The following is a 17,325-nucleotide window of genomic DNA, read 5'->3' as shown; positions in this document are numbered from 1 at the left end:
GGCCTCGTGATCTGGGTGCTTGATTTCATACTTAAATAAATTTCTGCTGTGTTTGGGCTCCTTTTCTGTCTTTGTCTTTAAATTACAAACCCTTCCATCCAGCTGAATAGGGAGCTATCGATGGAAGCTTCTTTTCTTTAGTCGCTTTCATCTCCATCTGGGGGACCATGAGATGCTCTTGTCCCCATGCTTGTTGTGAAAAGTAACAGCGGGGCCCATTCAGCAAAAAACTGTCTGCAATTAGTGCAATTATGCTGATTTTCACTTGTGTTCCATGCAGAATAGAGTTTTTGCTGTGCACAGAGACATCCCCTGAAAATTGCTGCAGAACAAAAAGCTATCAATCAACAAAGGCCTTGAATGAAAGCCTCAACAGCAGATAATACCAGGCACATTCCATAATGACAGCGTTTAGTCAGCTGTGACCTGTGCTGCCAGGGGGGCATGACATCTAGCTTCAATGATTAAGGGAAAATGTGCAGTAAAGCTAGTTAGAAGGGCAGAATGCCTAATTGACAGTAGTTGGCACATAACGCAGACATGCAGTTATCTGTTACAGTATGACAGTGGTTATTACACCTGAGTTCTGCTCATATTCAAGGGTTTAGCAGAGAGATAAGCAATCCTGATCCATTTCCTATAGAGCAGAAGTATCCAAAATGTAGTGCATCCACTTGTTAACTGATGGATTCTTTTGGGGGAATAAAAAACACCAGTGACTGTTCTGGTTTTTTTCAGCTTGACATACAGGCACATCTTTTCCACAGAAACTATCTATGTTCTGAACCGGGTAGCATGCCCAGCTAGTAATCATTAAAAAAAAAATTTTTTTTGATAGTTTTTCTTCATTTTATCACTACTTGTTGTCAGAGCATGTCATGTTTGATTGATGGAAAAAGAAAAACAACAACAAAACAATATATATACATACAACAAAAAACAAGTACACTACAAAAAAATCATCTATAAATGAAACTGTAACTTCTGACGGATGTTAATGGATAGAGCAAATGAACCTGTTAACTGCAGATATTGGCAGATTAGTGAATGAGCCTACTAGGCACAAGCCCATAGCCCTTGAAATACAGAAATACAACACACATCTGTGCCAAGTGTTTCATAATCCCTCTGTGGGTCACTGTGTCTTTTAAGTCGACTTGACAGTTGTGGCAAGATAAAAACAGCATAAATTTAATTTAAGTAGGACAATTCCCAGTGAGATTTAAAGTGAAAATTCTGTATTTTTTTCCCTGCGGACATCTAGAAAGAATCCCTTGAAGCTGGCCCCTAAGTAGCTCTTTGGCCCCCAGTTTGACCCCTCCCTTGCAGAAGTCTGGCGGACCGGCGGTCAGCGTTGGTTCCAAACAGAGTATCTTTAAGACCCAGCGGAGTTCGGCAGGGAAACCCCGCGGCTTTAGTTGTTTCTACTCTCCGGAGTGTCAGCTAGTTATTTGTGGGGAGGCGCTGTAGCCATTTCGCCACATGAAAGCCCGATGAGCTGAACGACCAACATCCGAGTTGTTGGTGGAGAAGAGATATCAGCTTTGAGGAGCTGTGCGCGCACACGTGCACGAACTCGCGCGCGAATACGCACGTCTCACGGACACGCACACTTCCTCCTCGACCTCCGCGGAAAAAGAGGGAGAGAGGAGCAGAGAGAGGGTACACGAACTTCCAACTCTCCCATGTGGAAAGCAGAGGTTTGGAGATAAGGTGCATTTTTTCCTCTTCGGGTTTTTTATTCCCCCCTCTCTGTCCCTCTCTTTCTCCCTCTCAGTGTTTTTTTTTCTTTTTTTTTCTTTTCTTTTTAAACCATTTTGTCCGGATATTTGTGTTTCTATGAGAGTCTTGCTTGGCGAGAAGAGAAGTTTGGTTGTTTGTCTGGTCGGCTGAGGAAGAGGAGGAGGAGGAGAAGAGTCTGGTTATAAGTGGGGGAAGATGGTCCACAACGCCGCTTGGAGAAGAAGCTTGTTATGCGTCCTGGCGCTCAGTTTCGGCTTTGCGTCCCAGCCGTGCAAAGCTCGGATTTACACCAACCACTGGGCAGTCAGGATAGCCGGGGGACCCGAGGTAGCCGACAGGATAGCGGAAAGATACGGCTATAGGAACATGGGACAGGTAGGTCGTCTCTTGCTCCGACTAAAGTTGCTTTTTTTTATTTCTGTTTTTGTGCTTCCATGTTTCCCTTAACTCTTAAAAGCAGGGGGCTTAGCATTGTGATTTGTTATCCTTCACCGGTTCAAAAAACGTGACGAGGTTTGACCTCACGGGTATGAAGCACAAACATGAGCCACGAACCTCCACGTAACTCTTTAGGTGACTCTGACTCTCGGACGAGGACAGGGAAGCTGCAGGGAACAAAGACGAAGGAGCAGGATGGCACAACAGGTGCCTCCTCGGCATTTCCACAGATCAGTTTAAGGCACAGTGAACTCGCCACAGCTGTCCCCTTTGCTTGGTGGTCTTGGCTCACCAGTGCTGTTGGGGTTTATGATCTTGGCAGTGACATCTGAAGGTGACACTTAAAGCAGCATGCTTTTAAAACAGCTAATATCGTGTGATCATGATATTCTGTCCTCAATTTAGTATATGTGTCCTTATTAGAAATAATTGATCCAAAAACATTGATAAAATTCTTCTCTGCAGCTTAAAGCGTTAACTGGACATATGTATATTTTAACATGATCTGGACTAGGCTGATGTGTTGCACTTCTGCATTCTTCTGCTTAAAATCTGGCTTCTGCTTACACCTGAGATTAATTCTTTATATATGGTTGCATATATTTAGCCAGTGCTGACAACTTTTTTGTTTGGTATTTTTACCAATGCTCAACCACCATTACAGGGTAGAATATCATATTTAATCAAAGTTACTGAAGCAATATTCTATACATGTATTTTTTCTGTGCATCCGAAGCCTAAGGCTCTAAAATATTTGTTAGATTTAACACTTAAGGCTTAAAAGGCGGTTACTGAGCATTGTTGATAATGACTACCAAATACTTCTGTGAACAAAATAATAACAAACCAATGCAAAGAGGGGAAAAGGTGTAATATTTAATCTCTTGCTGTCTACACCTACTATTAGATGAATGTCAATGTCAGGGAGAAGGAGTCTCTGTTTACTCACTTATTTTGACTATTTTTTTTAAAGTGTAATCGTTTTCTATATGAACAAAGGGAATAGACCACACTAAATGGACCCCACACACATACAAATACAACCGATATACATGGTAGTTCATGCCTGCACTTGCCAGCCGTTCAACGTGCATTCGACGTTCAGACAGCAGGGAACAGGGGGGGGGGCATTCTGACAGGTTGTTGTGGGGTAGCCTAGTCAACAGCATCCCCCCCACTCCTCCCTCTCCACCTTATCCAGCCTGCCCACCCACCGTACTCCCAAGAGAGCAGGCCTTAATGGCCTCGTTTATCCCTTCTCTTTGACAGCAACTAATGTGTGGAGTCCCCTCTTTCCAAAATACTCCCCCATAGGAATTCTCTAGTGGAGTGGAGTGTCGTCCCCTACCCCCACCCACTGTTCGCCCTAATTTCCATCTCAATATGGAGCGTTCATTGGACTTTGACACCTCATAGACAAGAGTTTTACTTCACTTCCTGGTAGTGGGGTCATCTGAAAGCCGCTCCCATGGGGGTGATAACAGCACACTAAGGTGAACGCTGACATCCCTGTAATCAACATAACACTCATGTATATTGAGAAAGCAGTTAAACTGATTAAGTGAGATCATTTTGTATTACTTTGTTCGTAGTTTGATGCAGACGTGTTAAGTTAGCCAAGGTTGTGTTGACTGCTATTTTTAACTGATAATGGTTATATGAATGCTAAGTGAGGTTTTAATTGTGAGAGGAAGCAAGCAGTTAAAGAGAGAACAGGAGGAGGGGGATGGGAAGAAAAACATGGCAGAAGGACAATCTAGTCTTCTTGACAGTCTTGGAGAGAAGAAAATAGACAAAGATGAGCACACTGGGAGATGGTAGAATGAGGGAGTGAAAGAAAGGAGGATGGATGGATAGATGGATGGATGAAAAGAGTTGGCAAGGAGTAAGAGAGCATCTCGTTGGGGAATTCTGGGTAATCCTCTTAACCATGGAGCCTCCTTCCCAGACTAAGACACTGGCCCAAATTGAGTCTAAATCAGCTGACAAGGCCCCAGACGTGGATATCTGTCCAAATTAGTGTTTCAAAGCGATGGGGATGGACATGGAGTCTCTGAGATGGAGGGTCATAATCTGAAGCCAGACATGGACAGGAGGCACTTGGATCAATAAAACCTGAAGAGATTATTTGTACAGTTAGTACTGATGCAACATCATTTGTTGAAGGCGTCAGACCTGCAGGGCAATTTTAGTGGAGAGTTTGCAATGCAGAAAAACAGCTGACAAGTGATTGTTTTAACAAATGCCTCATGTCTGGTGATCGTATTCATTCATCATCTGAAATGACAGATAAAACCACAATTTATCTTCATGCTATTTGGTTCACAGATTTTTGTTTTTAATTCTTGGCTGTTAGGCTTCTTTGGAAAGGGATCCGAGTAGCTCAGAAACACAAGATTTCAGAGAGCATGACATTTCATAAATCACAAAAACATTTCTGAAAACAGAACACTTTTAAATGAAGTACTACAACAAAACCAGCAACAGCATTTAGAAAAAAGACAGAAAATCAAATTTCTTTTAGAGAAAAAAAGACATTTAACAAAGCAGAACACACTTACTTTGTTGAACTGAACTTCTTTGGTTTTGATGTGTTTTCTGAAATGTTGTTTTTGTTATTCATGTTTTCTTTAGAGATTTGAAATCCTAGACCTATATAATGTGAATAATTATTATTTAGCTGATATCTGATTGCCGATGCTGATTGTTTTTGTCATTTATTTTCTCATTAATAGCAAAAAAACAAGGATATATACTTCATAAACAACTCAACAGTTTCAAAGTTTTAAATTTCAACTTCATCAGATTACAATGAATAAATGTTTTTATACAGCTGTATCAAAAGATGTTTATTCTTGTTGTCCTATTCCATAGGCTGATTGCAGCCAGGGAGCTGAATATCAGAATATTCTTCATCTCTATCCTAAATTGTTGTTTTCCTGAATGAGTTTGCATGTCAGCGGATCTCCTTGATGACACTTAACCAAGTAGCTCTAACAAGCCTGCAGCAGTTGCAGTGTCACAAGAAGCTGGAAAACACATTTTGCAATCCATTCACATTTCTGTTGACACATGGTATTTTTTGGTTGCATAGGCAGAAACCTGCAGTGTGTGTGTGTGTGTGTCTGTGTAGGATCACTCATCATCTTGTGTCATGACTCTCTGTACTGTTGGACAGATCCCGTATCGAATTAAAACGGAAACCTGCAGTTGGGTGGTCTGAGCTGTTACTGACTGATTTATTTGAGGGAAACTGTGTTGGTTATGGACAGGATTGTATAAAAGATGTGGAAATTAAATTTTTCCAGTTAAGTCTGTGAAGCAACACACTGAATCACTAATTCTTTATAAGCAGTTTTTTTTTTTTTTTTTTTTTTTAACATTTAGTCATCCCATAATTTCTTGTAACCAAAGTTTCTGCAGAAATTTCTATTCCTTTTGGTGTTATACCGTTAATCGTAAAAAATGCACGTGACAACGTGTCATTACTGCAGGAACAGCTCTAGTCCTGCTTTCTTTACATTTATATTTAAGGATAAAACTGACTCAATATGAGAAAAACTGTAGATGAGATAATTTTGAAGCTATGCAGTTGTTGTTGATGTGAACTTACTGGCACTTAATTTTTCCTCATCTTATCAGTGTGTAAGTTGGAGAATGTTTTAAAGTACATGAGCTGAAAACTGATCTAATGGGCTCTGTGGTGGTGGATTTCTGCCATGGATCAGTAACTCACCACAGGACCCTTGGCAGCCATGACAGTTTGATCATCTGAGGGATTGTATGGTCCTTATCAATTATTAAAACTAATCAGCATCCAGCAGCTTGCCGTCTGTCTATCATTGTTTGCCTGCGTATCCTTTGTCCTTATTTTCTTGCTGTCACTCACTGCCTTTGTCTAATTGTTTGTCTGTATATTTTTCTGACTTTCCAATCTCTGTCTTTTTGTGTTTTTATATCTTTGTTCATGTTAGTTTAGCTTGATTTCTCACCTTGGCTTTTACTTCATTAATGCAGAAAACTTTGTGGGTAATAAATAAAAAACAAACAAACAAAAGCAATCAATAAAATAAAATAAAATAATAATAATAATAATAATAATAATAATAATAATAATACACCCTTTACAAAAAGTATTTTCAAGCACTTTTTCAATTACTTACGGTAATTTGTTGAAGTCATTCAAACACAAGTTTTTTTTTTTTTAATTATCTATGGAGCTTTAAAATCATGTGTTGTATATACAGTACTATGGAAATGTTTCATAGCTTTTGCTTGGATTTTGGATTCCTGCCCATCATAGAATTTAATCATAGAGGCACCTGAGCAGTACTACTTTCAGTCTGCATTATGTCAGCAAATGTGCAGCCATAAAGTTCTAAAAAATAATAAATATTTTTACAAACCAACAAAAAGGTCATGGAGTTTTGTACAAGAGTGTAAGCTTACATGCCTCAGCCCCAGTCTTTACATCAGAGGCATCCTGGGATTACACCAGGAAAAAAAAGTATCTGAGACAACATAATCCACAAAGGAACAGCAGCAGGACCCCAGTCTAAACAAATGAAAACCAAAGAGTACAATTAAAATACCGGTAAAAGACTGTTAATGCAATTCAGGATAGTGTTGCAGAAAAAAGATTAGAGCTGGGTATCGTCACTAATTTAATTAATCGATTCGATTTACAACAGCCTATTTCGATTAGGTTTTGATTAAATTTGATTCAATATTGATTATTTAAAGCTAATTATGTGACGCCACCTATTCTACTTGAATATTAAAGACGTTCTTAGATAATTTTTTTTTATCACAGTGCATTTACTTGACAAAATCAGTTATCTGGGAGTAATCCGATTACTGTAATAATCTGATCTGACACATTACAGTGTTTCCCCAGATTCAGAGCCAGAAATGCTGTGATGGAAAAAACAAAACAAAAAAAAAACAACAACAAACGAAAACAAAAAACAAACAAACAAACAAAAACAAAACCCATGACAGGAAAAAAGTTCAATTTTAAATGTTCAGATCAAACTGTTTCATTTAGTGGAGTCGCTCTAAATATTCTTAAAGTTCAGATCTCAGATAACGTGTTGATGTTAATAAAACCTACAAAGAATACTGGATCCTTTTAAAGCCGTAATATGACTCAGAAATTCCTTCAATGACTTCAGTTTGTACAGCTGTGCGCGTTGCCACGACGACCGTGACGCTATCGGCGTTAACACTTGAGCAGGACAAATACTCCGTCTGCTCCTCACTGAAGCATGATGCTTCCATGTTTACCTGCCTGAGAGAATTTAGAAAGCTCTCATATTTTTGTCTGATTTCTAGCTGGTTGAAGTGTATTGCGACACGCGCACTCTGTCCTCTGATGGAAACCTGTGTGTGTGCATGCACGTCTGTGTGTTCTCACTGCCATAGACACAGCTATGACATACCGTCATGTAAATCAAATAAATAGCATCAGACTGTTTACTGTTTAATAAACGGACAAAGTGGAAACTTGTTCTAGAGTGAATGTGACATTAAATGACCATATCTGATTTATTTTGAACTGTGTGTGATGACATCACTTCCTGTTGTTGAAGGTGACGGCACCCTGTTAGCATTAGCTGCTAATATAAGTGCGGTAAGTAAGGTCACGTTGCCGGAAATGAGGACATATAAAAACATCGATCTTCAAGTTTTATGAATCGATTGAATTTATTTTATTTGAATTGATTAAAATCGATAAATCGATTTTTTCATGTATACATTTTTTTAAAATTTTTTTAACCAAGTCCTAAAAAGACTGTGTAATAATGATGAAATGTGTGTTTTTCAGATTGGGGATCTCAAAGACCACTATCACTTCTTCCACAGTCGGACTATCAAGAGATCAACATTGTCCAGTCGTGGTCGCCATAGTTTCATTTCCATGGAACCCAAGGTGAGCCTGTTTTACTGCTTTGAACAAAGTGTGTACATTCATTGCTGATAACTGCCATTCAGAAATGCGACTGAGCAAACTCCATCTCCTAATGATGATTAGGAAGGGCTGTCGAAAGTCTTAAAGAAGCAGGTGGCTCTCAAGAAATCAAGATGTCTTTCCAAAAATATCTGTCACACATTTCTGAAATAGACTTTTTTTTTTTTTGTAGACTGTTAATTTCTTGTGTGTGCTCTTACATTTTAGTCAGGGTGGTATAAAATTGTGTTTACACATTTACTGATAAGATACTCTTTAAATATATTATATAATCCAATAAATCTTGTTAGCCAAAAGTGTGGATGTTGGCTACGTTTGCAGTCGAAGTAATATTCTAAAATTAAGCTGATAAATACTTTAGACTTTAGATTAAGGTGAATAGTTTAATTGTTGGTGTGCATGTACAAACCGGGTATGTTTTAAATAGACCTCATATAACAACTGAGTTGACCCTGATTTCCTGTCCATCTTCTCTGAAGGACGAGGATGGGTTGATGTATGCACAGTGTTCATGAGGACAGGAACTGCAACGCTGCAGGGAAATGGCAGTTTTCCTGTTTTCTTATGTTACACTGACAAATCTTGTCTGCAGAGTGATAAATAATGATGGATAAAGCATATTATTCTACCTTTTATTATCAAACTCAGCAATGTTAACTTTCATAGATGGATTTATATTTGTTGGTTAAACATAGAATATACCTTTCTCAAAATAAAATAGGGGGGAAAAAAACTAATGTCTTGAAAAGCCTGTAAATATGCAATGCAACAAAATGTTAAGTTTTACACTTGCAGTCATAACTGGTTACTTGGTGTAATCTAAAACAGTATGTACGTATATATATATATATACATATATATATATATATATATATATATATATATATATATATATATATATATATATATATATTAGTTTTTCCTGCAACACTTCATAATGCCAAAACAGTTAATGTTGCCCTGACAAACGCACTGTGGTTGTTAAAAACATATTGAAGGATGTGAACAGCTGAACTACAGCTTATCTGTATGTTTGCACAGGCAGAGTTTTAAATTATTCTTACTGGCTTCTTACAAGGATTTTCTTGCACTCACAGTAACCAGTGTAGCCGTTGTCACCTGTACGGGAGCTGTCAGAGTCCGGCGCAGTCTCTTGACTCGCTGCTGTGTATGTGCAGCCCGGTCTGTTAAGCGGAGTGCAGCGGCTGCAGCTCGGCCCAAGAAGCAGTGAGAAATATTTAACAAAGGTTATCACTGTTCACTGGGCTAATGCGCTGTTAGAAATGTTTTTTGCACTGTACTCATAGACAGGCTTTCTGTGTGTTCATAAAAATCCCGTTTCTTGGTCCAAACCACAACTCGGTTTGTACAATACCTTTAATATGACTGTGATACTTATCATTGGATAGTTTTAGGCTAATTTGAAGTTGGGCACCATGACCAGGAATGCTGAAGCAGGTGAGTGTTGAGGAGATGGACAAATGGAGGTTTAAGTTGACAAGATGATATCACATACAGTATTGCTGTAAGATGTAACTTAGCCAGAGTGCTGCTTTGTCTGTTTTTAAGTCAACACATCTGAACCTGCAATATTTTCTAGAAAGCTTTTTCAAAACCAGCCATGAAGCCATACGTTATGAATCAACATGTGTGTAGTTTTTTAGAGGATGCATAGCTGCTGTATGGCAGGCTAATTTAATCTTGATTAGAGTCTTGTGTTTCAGAGCTCCAACTAATGGGTAGAACTGGTGCTAGAACCCTCGAGGCATAATCAAATACTGTTAGGAGCATCACATTATAGAAACATACTCACTTTAGTAGTACTAAGCGGAGCAGTATCAATATCCCCAAAGGATTTCTTGGATTGCAGTAAATGGTAGGTTTTAAACATTTTTTGTGACCGAGTTTGATTTGATATGGTAGACCCGTCACAGTTGTATACAAGAGAGCTGCAATCCTGAATTTGTGTGTGTTCTAATACTACCCATGCACAGATATAAAAGATGATTGTAGACCTTCACCAAAATACAACTGGTCATATTGATGATTAAGACTTGGTGGATGTTGAGGACCTTTTTTTTTCTTTTTTTCATGTTCAGATGTTTGTTTAGTTTCCAGAATCCATCTGGAGTACCAACTTTAGAAATCTAATCCATTCAACGCTTAAGAAAAACGATACTTAAGAAAAACGATAAAAAAATACTTTTACCCTTTGCATATTTTGACATTTTGAGTCTGTGACTTGCTGATGTATGTCTTTTTTAAAGAAGTGGGTTGCTTGATTAGACAAGCTGGGACTTGATCCTGAGGTAACGAGACACCTTTTGGACATTTAGTGTTTTCTTGCAGCAGTGGCCTTATATGCATGCTTTGAACAGTGCAAGTACATAAGGATAATTTTGCAACTGTGCATGACTGCAAGTAAATGAATGACTGCTGAGAAAAGGTAATGATGCATCACTGTGATTATAAAAAGAAAGACTGAAAAGGTAGAAGTGAGCAAGACTGAGATAAAAAAATAAATAAATAAAGAAGAAAATCCAGCACCCATGACTGTGTTTTGCACTTATCTTGTCGTTGGGCTCGTTGTTTCTTTTTAGTCCATTATGATTTGTTCACCTGTTTTTACTTGTCATTCCCTCACTTTGTTTTCACCTCCTTGGACTCTCTTGTTACTTTCTTCTCTTAGTGTTGCTTTCAGTATACTCATCTCCATCCCTGTTTCTGTGGTACTCTTGCCCTCCTGGGCCTGACACTGTTCCATGGTGGCTGAGGGTTTTTGTCCTGATGCCAGCTGGCGGAGAGACTGAGAGGCTTCAGAAGACTGAATCAGAGACAGGAGGTTAAATCAGAGAAAACACAAAATGAGCTACTGCAAGAGAAAGAGGGTGAAGGGAAGAAAGCGAGGATGGATTAGAGAAACGAAATCAAGAAAATGTGGATTAGAGAGAAATTGAGCTGTCAGTTTCTGTCCTCACAGTGCAATCTGCGGACTGGTCTGTGGGTTTTGGATCAATGCGATGACCAGTTTGGCAGGAGCACAGTTTGGCTCATTGCTAATGATGTTTTGCAGTCATGTTTTGTAATGACAGCCGTGTGTGTTTGGTGTTTGTGTGAGTCAGAGGGGCGTAACGGTCGCATAAAAGGCGCACCCTGCCATCCACAGTACTCACTGGCACGCATGTTACCATGGTGATACAGCAAAGCATAGATCACTACTTTATGGCACCCGCCTAACTACAGTGTTACTTGCATCTCAGGTCAAAGACCACGTCTTTTTCCAGCCTGGAAAACAGTATTTCACCTGAACAGAGTTTGTTTTCACTTTAACTATTCTTATGTTCTTTGATAGTGTATTTCAACAGAGCCTTGTTCATAAAAATGTAATTCTTTGGGTTATGGTATTTTTGCCCTCTTCACCCACTCTGTAGAGATAAGTTTAAACAAAGATAAACTCATGCAAACAATGTATATTTAATTCTTATATCACATATCTCAAGTGGAATGCATTCAGCCATGCGAGGATGTCAGTGTAATGTGTTTTACTTGAAAATAGTAGTGAGATATATGGTGTTTCTTCAACTATGGTTATCCCTGGATGATTGAACTTTCAGTTTTGAGTAATTTCACTGCAAGAAGTAGAAATATTCTGTGGCTTCTATGTGGGCAAGAGCTGTGGCCATACATTTTTCTTTCTCTTTGTTTCCCCCCTCTCTCTCTCTTCTTTTTATTTCTTAAGCTTGTGACATATCATGAACACCCACCTGGTATTTATTACATCTTGGACTTAAAGATGAATAGATGAGAATTTGTTGGACAAAGGTCAACGTACTTTAGACCTTATAAAACTCATTTTACAATCATTTAAGTAGTGATGGCTTTTGGCCACTGCAGCCTTTCCCCTTTAGCTGTGTTTAACCCTGTATATATGTACATTTTTATATATATATATTTTGTTCTTTTTCTGCATGTGCACAAACATGGTCTTTTCTTGTGTCTCCTCCTCTCCGTCTCCTGTTGTTCCAGGAATCATGATGGCTGATGGTGATCAGCTAATCGCCTTTATGTCGCTACCGTCTCTCTTGCAGGGTTTTTTTATTGTTTAGGTGAGGAAGAGACTAGTGGTTCATGGTTCATACCGGCACATATTTACCCTATAGTGTTTTTTTGTTGTATTGTAATATTGAATCATGTCAATCAAAGTATTGTTTTCAGTTGTGGGTAGTGACCAAAAGAACGAGATTGCGAATACAAGCGGCCGAAATGAGTATTCTCCGTCGGGTCACCGGGCTCTCCCTTAAAGATAGGATGAGAAGCTCGGTGATCTGGGAGGGGCTCAGGTTAGAGTTGCTGCTCCTTCGCATCGAGAGGAGCCAGATGAGGTGGCTTGGGCATCTGGTTAGGATGCCTCCTGGATGTCTCCCTAGTGAGGTGTTCCGGGTACGTCCCACTGGCAGGAGGCCCCAGGGAAGACCCAGGACGGACTACATTTCTCGGCTGGCTTGGGAACGCCTTGGGATCCCCCGGATGACCTGGTGAATGTGGCCAGGGAGAGGGAAGTCTGGGTTACCCTGCTTTGGCAGCTGCCCCCACAGCCCGACTCCAGATAAGCAGCAGAAAATGTATGGATGGATGGATGTATTGTTTTTTGCATGACCCTTCTCAAACACAGTAGCTGACAGGTGGTAGAAAGGATTTATACTTCAGCTATGCAGTGGTGGGTCCAGAAAATCTTTGAAGGAGGTGAAGGCTGGAGCACTGGCCAGGAAAAGTGGGGTACAAATGAGACCTTTGTGTTTTTAGCCAGATAATCAGTTTCATCAGTTTCTTCATCAATATCAGCTGTTTAACTTAATTTGCCAACATCTGGTGGTTTAATGACAGACATATTCACCATGTGATAATGTGGAGATGGTTGGTGATATGATGATGTATAAATTTGGCAACATGGTAGGGATGATGTAGAACAACATAATATGGAAGTACATTACATGCTGCATTTACTGACCCTTGGACATCTGATGTTTACTGCAAGGTATACAGGTATACCTTGCAGTAAAATTAGGCAAATTATAGGCAAATGGTGATTAACCATGATTAATTAACTTGTAAGCTGTGATTAATCACAAATTTGAATAATTTGACAGCCCTTTTTTTTTTTAATATATATCACATTTTCACATATGCAACCCTGAATAACTTCTCTCTGTTACTTTGCTACACTGCCTCAACTGACCTTTGCTAAAGAAGCTGCTTCATAAGGAATTAAGACACTACACAGAATGCTGACATGACACATGGGAGCGAGTTTGTGTTATTAGCTGGCACAACAACCATGCAGCATAATTACAGTTGCACTCTGCGCCATTTCTGATAAGAACCCTGCATTTTCTTTCAGGATTTTGTTCCCCTCATTCATATTCTTCACTTTTCTGCCTTCTGCTTGCAAAATAAGTTGCAGTTCACCTTCAAACATAATCCAGCATGCCTTCCTGTCGGTGTTGCAACAAATCTCACTTTTTCTCAGTTCATTTAAAAAATGGAAGTTTGAACAGCATATTTATGTATTTAATAAAATAAAGTGTATGACCTCTCTGAGAGGCATATCATTGTCAATTAAGATAATCTATGAAAAAAGATTTTGTTAGCCTTTTCTTTGTTACCAGGTTTTGCAGGCATGGCTGTAAACTGCAGCTTGACTGGTTGACAGAGACATAACAAACCACAGGGCTGGTAGCTCAAGAAATGTGTTTTACACTTTCTCTGAATGTTCTTTTTTCTCTGACAGTAGATAGTTGTTACTCAAGTATGTTTTTATCTGGAAATGTGGTACAAAGCAGCTGTTAGGTTTGTTCTTGACATGATTTGTTTCTCTTGTATTGCAACATATGAAGTATCTCCTTTTCAGTATCTTTTTAGATACTAAAACATTAAGCTATGTTCCCAACAGTCCTTTGTAGTATCCAAAAACGAAAAATATGACACATAGCCAAACCTGGATCATGACTTAAACCAGTTTTTCTTTCTCTTTGACTGTATAACATCTCACACCTGAAAATTCCAACATTTTAAGGGTGTCATAATTGTAATTTAAGTATAGTTCAATCTTCCAACAGATGGATGTGCTTTAGACCTGCTGTTTTTTTTTTATAAAAGTGATGAGGAGAAGGAGAGAAATGAGAACAATGAAGAAAAAGTTGCAACACTTTAAATGTGCAGCCTGCCTTCTTTACAGGGACACTGCATGTTTTGCAGATTGTGTGTGTCTTGTTTAATGTCAGTCTGTCTTGACAAATATTGTTGCTCTTTCTCCTCTATGATAAGTTGCGACTAACCCAGACTGGAAGACACACTGTGGCCATTTTTGAAGCCCAAAGCACCAAACTTGGTCAAAAGACATTTTGAGGAACAGCGCTTAACGACAATTAAGAGTAAATGAAAATATATTAAAGAGAGAAAAATGTATTTAAATACAAATTGCTGGTCATATATCTAAAAGATAAAGGAATGTGACCAATGATAAGACATTTTGCATCCCTGTTTAATCCGAAATTTGTATCCAGCTAACACATGGAACTAAATGTCCATTTGAATTAATTTGATGTGCCACATTTAGGCTTACCACTAATTGTTATTACATAGTTGTATGATTGCAGTTATCTCAGATAATTATTCATGTTTAATTGCTGTAATTGTCATTTTATTAAACCCATGAAAACTAAGAAGAGAAGCAAACATACAATATTTTAATGTAGTTTCACTGGTGCCTATTTAACCACCAACTAGTCTGACCTTATCCTCTCCTGTAATTCAGGGGCCATCCTCACAACGCCGGATTGCAGCAAAACCGCAAAAGTATTTTAGCAAACCGCCCTTACACTCGCCGATTCCCAATCCACCCTTCCTCGAGTTTTTTTTATGCTTTATAGTCAAACATTTTTTAAAGAAGAAGCTCAACTTCTTTATTAGTCCAAAGAAATTTTTCTGTTTTGCTTTGCAGTGAATCCTCAGCTATCTTCTCTTCTCTGCTTCTGATGTGAACTTCCTGCAACACGCAGTGAGCCTTTATCTGTGCATGCGTTGTTTTGCTCTAGCTTTGGAGTGTTACTCTTTAGCACCCCCCACAACCTGTAGTATGTACTACAGCGGTGTCGTGGTGATGTTGAAGCCTTTCTACTAGTTTTTGCCACCGTTTTCACACCATTTTCACACCTGAACCGGCATCGGTGCCATGTGGACATAGCCTCAGTGACTGCAGATTTATCTCCACCAACCGCTTATCTTGAGGTTTTTCACTTATGTATTTGACTTAGATTGCCATCTATTGTTAATCGATTTAGTTAAAAAACCCAACTCCAGAGCACCACTGTGTATTGTGCCAGATGAAAAAGGGGAAACTTGGAGATTCAAAGTAAAAAGTTGGTACTTAAATGCATACATTTATTTATTTTTTTCTTTTTTGTGAACAGGAGTTACAAATATCACAATTTATACTCATCTTAGAAATGACTTAAAAACAAAAACGTATTTCTTGACTTTGTTTAATCTTTAAAATGGGCAGAGACGATCACTGCATCTTGCACCATGCACAAATATCCTGATGTACATGTTTAACACAAAAGTGTTTCAACCACCACAGCTTTTTGAAGGTTTTGGTGTGAATATCTATTCTTGCTCTGCTTAATCTAAAATGTCTTACCAGCTATTTCAAGTTTACTGTAAACAATAATTAGAGAACTGCAGTGGTTGTTTCTTCTTTTATAATGCCCTTTGAAGTCTGTGCAGAGATTAGTAGAGGGAAAAAACCGTTGAGTATTTTTGTGGCTGACTGTCTGAGATTCTACAGGAGCATACTGCTTTTGGCTTGTTTCCCTTGGTTGCTTGCAGTTATTTATCCGGACGTGTACAGAAAACCGAGGGGCAGGTGTGGTTTGCAACTGAATCCTTCCTAGGATGCACTAAAATGTGCTGTTAGGATTAAATTAAATTTAACAAACTTATAGTATCTATGACTTGCAGGCTTATAGAGGACATGTCTAAGCTCACATCCAGTTATTAAATGATTAAAATATTTGAAATCTGTTTAATATTTATCTGTTATTGCTCAACAAGGACAACAGTAAGGTTTAGAGCATTACCCAGATGAGCATGAGTACCTGTAAGGATATGGGGACGATTGGCATACACCCATGTTTAAGACTCCAAACAGTTCAAGGTATAGATTTCCATCAAGCCAGAGGCTTGTGTGACCTTACACCAATGATTCCCAAATTTGCTTTTACCTTGACTTTGTTTAACAGATGAACTTTAAACAGTACAAGCAGCTGCAGCTTTACTGCTCATGCAGTCTTTGAAAAGATGGGCAATTCTATCCTGAGTTTCTAGAATGCCCTTGAGAAAGTACAAAAACTGGCTTCGCCTGTTGAGCCGAAAGTTTTCCGCTTTCTAAACTTCTTCCAAACTCCTAGTTTACATTTTTTTGTCTGTAGCTTGAACATCATCACACAAACAGCCGTGAACGTGGATCAATTTGTTCCCATTTGTTCCACTGAAGTGAACTCTTCCCCAGTTTCCCCTGGTTACTGACCCAGTCAGCAAGAGCCACCTGCAAACTCTTACACAGAGAGCGAATGAGGGAGAGGGGGAGGGAGGAACAGTGGGAATGGAAGAGAAAGACAGGCCATCTGAGACAGAAATGGGCATCTGCAGATTTGAAGTCCAAAAAGGAAACGATGGGAAGACAGTGTGAAATGAGAGATGAGAAAGGTAAAGGAGAGAGAGAAAGATTTAAGAGGTACAGGTGTTTGCAGATCTCCTTCTTTACTAAGTTGTAGTTAAATGAACAGAATAGATAATCAGGTCTCACAGCCAGCCAGAGAATTGGCATTGAAACAACAGCACTGATATATGGGCAGGTTTTACAGGCAATAATGGGAGGCACCACTGGCTTTGTTTGGGTAGGTTCTGGCATATGTGATACGATTGATGTGGATAACTAGGTAGTTCTCAGTATCAGGGATTTTTAGCAGCCACAACAAAGGATGACATTGTCCTTGACTGTTTTAGAAAAAGTATTGAAAACTAGTATCTTCCTCTGGTCATCTCACAGAGAGGAATGGGTGCCTAAAAAAAATGGAGAAAGAAAAGAAGTATAGAAATTTAGGACCAAGTGT

At 38.9% G+C, this 17,325-nt stretch overlaps 1 protein-coding gene across 3 annotated transcripts in view; it reads left to right on the top strand.

Moving 5' to 3' along the window:
• The first annotated feature begins 1,441 nt into the window (after positions 1-1,441).
• The window catches only part of pcsk5b (proprotein convertase subtilisin/kexin type 5b), an 82,883-nt gene continuing 66,999 nt past the window's right edge, over positions 1,442-17,325 (top strand). Inside the window, exons 1-2 of one of the 3 annotated variants that reach the window (XM_041998408.1) lie at positions 1,442-2,118; positions 8,009-8,113. In XM_041998408.1, coding sequence (XP_041854342.1) covers positions 1,939-2,118; positions 8,009-8,113 — 285 coding nt within the window. In that variant the 5' untranslated portion in view covers positions 1,442-1,938. The remainder of the gene's footprint in view (positions 2,119-8,008; positions 8,114-17,325) is intronic. The other 2 variants (XM_041998407.1, XM_041998406.1) reach the window with 2 other exon arrangements.

Source organism: Melanotaenia boesemani, chromosome 11, assembly GCF_017639745.1.
Source record: "Melanotaenia boesemani isolate fMelBoe1 chromosome 11, fMelBoe1.pri, whole genome shotgun sequence".
In the NCBI taxonomy this organism is placed as follows: domain Eukaryota; kingdom Metazoa; phylum Chordata; class Actinopteri; order Atheriniformes; family Melanotaeniidae; genus Melanotaenia; species Melanotaenia boesemani.
The sequence above is the reverse complement of the archived record's forward strand: the minus strand, read 5'-3'. Positions and strand labels throughout refer to the sequence as shown.